General features: G+C 49.0%; 1 protein-coding gene across 2 annotated transcripts; it reads left to right on the top strand.

The window, feature by feature from the left end:
• The first annotated feature begins 2,345 nt into the window (after positions 1-2,345).
• On the top strand, positions 2,346-6,716 carry RPL38 (ribosomal protein L38). 2 transcript variants are annotated; one of them, XM_059906886.1, is made up of 5 exons: positions 2,346-2,413; positions 2,625-2,658; positions 2,815-2,875; positions 5,772-5,894; positions 6,642-6,716. In XM_059906886.1, exons 2-5 carry the CDS (start codon positions 2,656-2,658, stop codon positions 6,665-6,667), a joined length of 213 nt encoding a protein of 70 aa, XP_059762869.1. In that variant the 5' UTR covers positions 2,346-2,413; positions 2,625-2,655; the 3' UTR covers positions 6,668-6,716. The 2 variants fall into 2 exon arrangements, with proteins under 2 accessions (XP_059762869.1, XP_059762870.1); XM_059906887.1 differs by lacking the exon at positions 2,346-2,413 and adding an exon at positions 2,454-2,507.
• Positions 6,717-8,075: the final 1,359 nt, after the last annotated feature.

Below are 8,075 nucleotides of genomic sequence, written 5' to 3' on the forward strand. Positions count from 1 at the left end.
TCATGTATATCAGCATCACCAGGGAAGCTTCTGTCGAATGCGGCATCCTGGGCTCCACCCAGAGACGCAGGCTGTCTCACTCAGGGCCAGGGCTTTGGCCCTTGTTTCCACTGTGACATGTGGGGCTCATCTTCCCACAAAGGAGGGAAGCCTTCCCTCCAGGCTCCTTGCTTCACCTTTCAGTGGCTGCAGTTTATTTTGCTATTTGTCGCCCTGGGGGAGCCGGAGAAAGCCGTTGGTACCTGAAAAAATATGTCTCTGTGTTTTGTTACTAGACATCTATGTTCTCTTCTTATGCAGTTCAAGAGGCAAACATCTGTCTCTGGGATCACTGCCAAAAGGAAGGTGCAGCCCCTCACCCTGTCCCTGTCCTGTAGGTCCCAGTGGGGAGAAGCACCAGGCATTCACTCAACAGATATTTTTGTGGACCTGTTATGTGCCAGGCACTGCTTTGTCCGAATTAATCACTCCATCCCTCCCTCCCTCCTTCTCTTCATCCCTTCGTTCATTCATCCAACCATCCCTCCATCAATCTATCCACCCTTCATATAGTGAGTGATCTCGGATGCTGCAACCATCTCGAGGATCCTGCATGTCAGCACTGAGCACCTCTGTATATGTATGAGCTCTGCATTTTGAGAGTTATCAACAGAATGCAGAACCTCGTTCTTGCCTTTATAAAAAAAAGTCGGTGCAAATGTATGAGAAGTTTAACATTGCCGCAGAGTCTATGGAAAGGCACGTGGGAGTAACTACTGCATGAGTGACGAGTGACAGGAGGCAGAGGTGCAGGGTCCTGCCCAGAGGAGAGGGCGGAGCTGAGCTCTGAGAATGAGCAGGACTTAGTGTCAGAGGGGAGGGCACAGGCAGATGCCTGGGGTCAGGAAATGCCCTTAAGAAACCGGTTGGCTGGGCTGAAAAGGTCGTTGCTTTTGGCGGTGCAGTGGGGGAGAAAAGACCAGAAAGGCATCAGCCTGAGATGGAGGGGTGCTGTCAGGTCAGGCTGGGGGATTTGAGAGTGTCTTTCTCAGGTCAGAGCTGAGGCATCCTGACCTTCAGATAATCTCACATTAAGCCCCTACCAATTAACTTTTCTCTTTGTTAACACCCAAAAGCATCAGTAGTCACAGAAACATAGTTTGGCTTCTTTTAAAAGGCTGTCTAGCACAATTAGAGGATTTCGTGATCTCCCAGGGGCAAGGACTGTGGGTTTATCCTTCCCTGTATCTCCAGCATCTCTAGGAAAATGCTCGACCTGGGCTTGTCTAATGGAAGGGAAGGGGGGAGGGGAGTGGGTTCAAAGCGAAGTTCATGGTAAAGGACTCTTTTCAGGTGAGCTGCTCCGTAATAATGCACACAGGGCAATTACATTCTGTTGTGCAGTTATTAAATTGGGGAGGAAACAAATATAATAAAATGTAGACTTTTGTAAGGAGGTTAAAAATAAAATTAAAGTGGAGGATGAAAATAAAATCGATAACCTCAGGTTTCCCGGAGCCTGCCTGCAAAGACGTTCTGGAAGAGCTGAGGGTAAATTTGTGCCGAGAAAATAATGCCAGGGATGGGATGGAGGCTGCGAGGAACCAAAGGGGCAAAGGGAACGCTGCCTTCCCAGAGCTGCCGGCCCGTTTCAGGTGGGCAGCCTAGTAAGGAGGTGGTCAAGAGTCTGGGAGCGTGGGTTCGAGTCCTGACTTCACCTCTCCCAGCAACTGACACGCCTTCATTCTCTGCGGGTAAGACTGGGGTAAACGACCAGAGCCACCCGTCACAAGCACGCCCGAGGATCACAGAGGCCCTATGGGTAAAGTGCTTCGTACAGGAGATGTCCGGTGTGAGTGTTCCACAAACGTTAGCTATTCCAAGTTTTCACTTGCTTTTATGGTACCAGTTCTTAAAGGAATTGGAAGCAGCCAGTGGAAAAGCTCCGTTAAATAAAAATAGGCGAGCAAGAGGGCCCTGCCCATGACAGATTAGATGTCCGTGGAAAAGGAGACCAGAAGGAAAAGGGAGGAACCCCTAGAAAGAGGTTATAAAATGTAAGTAGGAGGGTCCCTCCATTTAAAAGAAGAAAAAATCTCTGCGTAGATGCCCAATACACAGGTCTAATGAAAGTAGTAGATAATAAGTCCTAACACAGGTCTTCAAACCGGATCTGAAATAAAACCTAGCAAAGCCAAGGTGGGGTTTGGACCGGAGGATAGAGGAGGTAGGGAGCGGTGGAGGGAGGTGGCCCATTGCTTTCTGGGAGCCGCGCTGTTAATCTAGGGAGAGACGCAGCGATGGAAAGGGCGAACGCCTGTATCATTCTTGACCCGTTGCAGACACCGTACCCAGCTTCCTCTGGGGGAGGGTTTCACTGACCGGAAGCGGAAGTCTCGTTCTTTTCCGTTCTCCTCGCTTCTGGCTGCTCGCGGTGAGTGTTTCTCGGGCCCTACGTGGGGAGTGGGGGGTAATCCGTAGTAATCCACGGCCGGGTGACGTCTGGGGACCCCGGGCCTGGATCAGAGGTGCGGGGGGAGGAGGATGGAGTGCGATGGGGCCGGCATTTCGGGGGTGCGGGGAGGGGAAGCGGGGTAGCCGCCGGTTCCTGCGTCCCATGGACGCTGACGCTTGTTTTCCCGCAGGTTCCGGCCGCGCTCTCCGCACCTCGTCGCCATGGTGAGTACGACCCCTGCCCGGGGCCTTTCCGGGGTTGCGGGGCGAGGGCAGGGGCGCCTGTGCGAGGGTCTCCGGAGCCCCGAGAGGGGCTGGTGGGCTCGGCCATTCCCAGAAAAGCGTGTCTCTATAGTTGATTCTTTTTGCTTTGTGTTGCAGCCTCGCAAAATTGAGGAAATCAAGGACTTTCTGCTCACAGCCAGACGAAAGGACGCCAAATGTAAGTGAGGGTCTAGACGAGCGAGGGGAAAGGGTCGCGCGGGTGCGGAGCCGGCCCTGCACGGGCTCGGGCCGGGCGGCTGTTTAAGCCTGTGCGTGCTGTCGGGGAGCAGTGGTTTTAGCGGGTCTCGCGTAAGAGAAGCTGGTTGGCCAGTGTGTTCTCTTCCTTAGCTAACCGTGGACGTTTAAGAAACGTCCTAAGGTGTTTTGTTCGTGTGTGTCCTCCTGTATATGGTAGGTGCTCTGAACGGAACCCGTACTGGGTGAAAATCTGGAAATGCGCGTTTCATAAACCCCGACTTAGTGCTGCATGTTAAGCTCTGGGCTGAGAACAGGCCCTGCTCACAAGGAACTAAGTCATTTCCCTTCTACGTGTGCTGGTGTCCTAGCTTGTAAACGAAGGGAAAAGTAATTGATGCATCAAAAACATAAAACAGCGAGTTTTTGAGGGACGTGTGCCAGCCCCAGCTGCCAGCGTGTTCTCTCTACACTGTGGGAGGGAGTTCTGCGGGTGTGCCTTTGTTGTAGTTGAAGGAGGTTTGGGGAGCTTGTGCTTTATACTAGATCTTGAACTGCTTTAACCTGGAGTCATCTTTTTTGTGCTGCTCCTTATAGCTTTCTTTCCCTCCCAGATTTGTGCTAAAGAGAAAATCGGGTAACTCGTGAAAGGGAGTACTCTCGGGCTGACTTACTTTAAGGTGGGCTAAGGCACCAGCCGTCTCTGACGCCCTGTGTCAGTGGTAGGGTGAAGCAGTGGCATGCAGGAGAGCTTTTTAGGGAGTTCACGGGGCTTCAGGAAGAGTCATGTTTGTGTCCCCTTTACCTGAAACAGCTTGTTGCCTTTGATCCCCTGGTGCCGTGTGAACTGGTGACCACCTGTGGGAACAGGTAGCATCTGGTGGGAATGTCTGTCCTGCCGGGTGGTGGGGACCACGGGTGACAGTGCGCTTGTGTTTTTGTATATACTGTGGTGCACAAAGGAAATGTGTCAGGTCAGCCTTAGTCCAGGCCAGGGAATTTGCTGTCACTGCCTGGGTTCAGATCCCAGCTCTACCAGCAGCTAGCTGTCCTTAGCAAGGTAAACACAACCCCACTGTTTCCCTTCTGTTGAAGAGGGGTTGATGACATCTGTCTCCTAGGATTCGTGCAAGGATCAGATCAGACGATCTGTTAGAGACTTTAGCACCTTGAGCAAGTGACACCAAATCCATCAGATTGCTTTGCATTTGAATTCTGTTTGGGAGCTTGATTTTAGACAGTGACCTGTGAGAGCAGGGGTCACGTTCCCCTGGATATGATAGGGTGGCCAGTGAGTGTTTTTTGAATAAACCTTTAAATTTTTCTTTATAGTTTTAATTGTAAAATAAAAATAAAATTTTTGGTGTGCAGTTTACTGGCTTTGAGTACGTTCACATTGTAGTGCAACCATCCTTTTCCAGAAATTTTCATCTTGCAAAACTGAAACTCTGTAACCCATTAAAACAATAGGTGTCCATTCTCTCCCTCCAAGCCCTGGCCACCACCATTCTACTTTGTCTCTATCAATTTGACTCTTCTAGGTGCCTCATGTAAGTGAAATCATCTGGTATTTGTCCTTTCATGACTGGCTTATTACTTCATTTAGCATGATATCTTCAAAATTCATCCATGTAGGAGAATTTGTCAGGATTTCCTCCTTAAGACTAAATAATCCATTGTGTGGACATGCCACATTTTGTTTATCCATCCATCCATGGACATTTGGGTGGTTTCTGCCTTTGGCTCTTGTGAATAATGTTGCTGTGAACGTTGTACAAATATCTCTTGTTGCTGCTTTCTGTAATTTTGAGTGTATTCCTGTAAGTAGAATTGCTGCATCATATGATGTTGAATAAACATTTTTAAGAGATGCATCTGCCTTATCTTGCGAGGGTTCAGTTAGTTTATAGATGTACAGCAGCTACTAGGGACGACGCAGTATACTTCGCTTTGGGAGGAATGTTAAGATAGCAGAATAGGTTGGTTTGAGTAAATATCCACGTGCCTGATTTATTAAAACCTGAGCCAAGGCAGCCAGTGCCTTGGGCAGGGCCACAGAGCTTCTGCTTCCTGTGACATGTTCTACCGCTTTAGCAGTTATCGGCAGAGATGGAGCTGTGGGTTGAGTCCAAGTTAACTGTGCTGTAGAAGTCGGAACGAGGAACTTGACGAAGCGGATGTCTTCCTGCCGCCAGAATAGGTGCCGGCCTCATAGAAATGCATTGACGCTTGTACATAACCAGACTGTTTGCTAAATTTCAAACCTTGCACTGTTGAATTTTGAGCACACTTGGGGCTCTTTATTGTCTGAGCTGTGTTCCTCAGATAGAATTTTAAAGCAATAAAGAGCCCAGAAAATGTGTTCTGCTCAAATTTGAGGAAAAGCTTCAGTACGTGCTCATCATGGCGGGGGCGGTCCTGAAGGAAGAGCCTCCGCATCGCCCCCGATGGCATCTCATATGCAGAGTTATTTCTAGAAGGGTGGTGGAAAGTTCTTGATCTCAGCAGATAATCCATCTCCTTACTTTATGAACTACTTTCATCCCTTAAAAAAATAATAATACTAATAAGATGGACACAGGACTTTCTAGGATGTGTTCAGTGTACCAGATACTACCTGTGTTTTAAATATAAACATTAAGCTCCAGGTACTTGAGTATTAATGTAAGGGAAATGAAGATTTCTGACATTATTTTTAAATACTGAGCTCAGAGGAGGCTGGGGGGGGGGGTCTTGTTTTCTGTTTCAACAGAGTGACAGTGGAGGGAGGCAGGCACAGCTGTCACACGTGCCACTTCCTGCAGAACTATAAAACAGGTGGACTTTGCGCCCTCTCTTTTCTGTGATACAATTTAATTGTTAATTCTGGTCTCTGATAGCGGTCAAGATCAAGAAAAATAAGGATAATGTGAAGTTTAAAGTTCGATGTAGCAGGTACCTGTACACCTTGGTCATCACAGACAAAGAGAAGGCAGAGAAGCTGAAGCAGTCCCTGCCCCCAGGTGAGTGAGGCGGAAACCCCGGGGAGGGGGAACAACCCGGAATGTGGAGGGTCCCTGTGTCACCATCTTGTTTCTTGACTTGTCCCCAGAATGAGGAAAGTCCATTCTGTGGTTTGTCTGAGTATCTGCTCTTGCTGTGGGTGTAGTGCAAGGAACATGCATGGTTCTCAGAGGTTAGATCCCATACCAGAAATCGCTTCCGTGGCCAGAGGAAAGTTTGTTTCACCCGCTTCAGTGCTTTCCTAATGCAGCATCATAACAGCTGATGCTTATTCTGTGTCACTCATTTCATCCTCACCACAGCCCTACAAGGTAGGTAGGTGCGGGTATATTGATGACCCCCATTTTTATAGGTTGAGAGACTTATTAAATGCAACAGGCCATGCGCATAGGTTAAAGCATAGGGGCCTGTCCTGGTGGTGGAAGGCTCAAAAGGGCAGCTGGGAGGAAACTGCCCCAGGAGCCCAGAGGGGGTTCTAAAGGCTGCTTCTTCACAGTGAGAAGTCAGCCAGCACCACTTGCCTTTGTAAGACTAACTGGAACATCTTTAGAAAGGCTGAGAGAGGGAACGTTTTTATTATCAAACACTAACTGTTGATGTTTTAAGCAAAACCATCCTGGTGGGCTTAATTTCTGAGCTTTGCGAGCCCTCTTTAGCTTAAGTACAAAATCCAGACAAGCAGTAGTAACTCAAATAAAATGAATAATCTTCTGAATGGCTTACTTTTGGTGTCTCTTTTCCTCTAGGTTTGGCAGTGAAGGAGCTGAAATGAATCACGCACACCGATTTGAACTGTATTAAAATTTTTTTAGTTCTCAAAATGGCCTTTGTCTTTGAGGATGGGGGGTGTGGGTGTTACTTGGAATGGCTTCTGGTGGGAATAGGATGGGGGTCCTGGTGGCTCCCTTGTTGCATCCCTAATCTTGGGCTGTGATCCCAGCGGACAAATAGAGCCATCTTTTTTTTTTTTTTTTTTAAGCCTAAGTTTGAAAATAAGTAGATGGAAATAGGCAGTTAAAAGAGCCAATTATTGGTGGAAGTGAAGCCAGTCTGCACTCATGAGATGTAAACGTCATTTAGGTAAAACAAGCTCCGTGGTCATGAAAATGATAGTTAAAAGGAGGAGTTGATTAGCCTTCTTGGAAATGGCAGTAAATGAAGCCGTCTCTTCCTCAGAAGGTGGTGGCGCTTTTGTGTCTGCCATGTTGAAATCTTTCTTTCTTTCTTTCTTTCTTTCTTTCTTTCTTTCTTTATTTATTTATGGCTGTGTTGGGTCTTCGTTTCTGTGCAAGGGCTTTCTCTAGTTGCGGCAAGCGGGGGCCACTCACTATCGCGGCCTCTCTTGTTGCGGAGCACAGGCTCCAGACGCGCAGGCTCAGTAATTGTGGCTCACGGGCCCAGCTGCTCCACGGCATGTGGGATCTTCCCAGACCAGAGCTCGAACCCGTGTCCCCTGCATTGGCAGGCAGATTATCAACCACTGCGCCACCAGGGAAGCCCTGAAATGTTTCTTGATGCGGAGGTGGATGTGTGATTCCCTCCCCTCCCTTGACTAAGACACTTGTGTTCTCAGGCACAGGAATGAAAATTCACTCTTGTGTTTCCTAAGTGCTACTCAGGATTAAGTGGAGCTCGGGAGTGGTACTTGGTGCCATGAGATGAACGCAGATGAGAGGACGGTTTAGATGAGGGGCTCTGAGAAGAAGCCTGTGAGCTAAGCATGGAGATGAGTGGATGTTAGCCCAGCGAAAGGAACCCCTGGAACCCAAAGACCCGGTGTGAAACCCAGTTGACATTTAAAGGGAGGAGCCAAAGATCTGACCCCGGACCTTGAGGCAGTGCAGTGGTGGGTGTGAGGATAGGACATGCTGCTCAGGTGTGTGAAGGCCCAGATCCCCACGTAAGGGGTGTAGGTCCCAGCCAGGCCTGGCTCCTTGGGGATTCAGTCCTGCTTCCACTACTTGCTGACTTGAATGATCTTGAGAAACTACCTCCGCTCCCCCTGCGCCAGTTACCAATCCCGGGGAGGACTCCAAACAGGAGACAGTCAAGCACAGATGGGGCAAGACTTAGAAGGCAGAATCGCCTTCAGCAGTGGCCGTCGGTCCCCTGTGGCCAGCGAGTGCACGGTGGCAGGGCAGTTCGCTTGCATGCACCCCTCCTGCCTCATGGAAGGACCC

This window comes from Balaenoptera ricei, chromosome 20 (genome assembly GCF_028023285.1).
Source record: "Balaenoptera ricei isolate mBalRic1 chromosome 20, mBalRic1.hap2, whole genome shotgun sequence".
Taxonomy (NCBI): domain Eukaryota; kingdom Metazoa; phylum Chordata; class Mammalia; order Artiodactyla; family Balaenopteridae; genus Balaenoptera; species Balaenoptera ricei.

Coding starts and splice junctions, on each gene's coding strand:
- RPL38 (XM_059906886.1), top strand. Junction 2,876..5,771: donor CAGACGAAAGGACGCCAAAT/GTAAGTGAGGGT, acceptor GGTCTCTGATAG/CGGTCAAGATCAAGAAAAAT. Junction 5,895..6,641: donor GAAGCAGTCCCTGCCCCCAG/GTGAGTGAGGCG, acceptor CTTTTCCTCTAG/GTTTGGCAGTGAAGGAGCTG.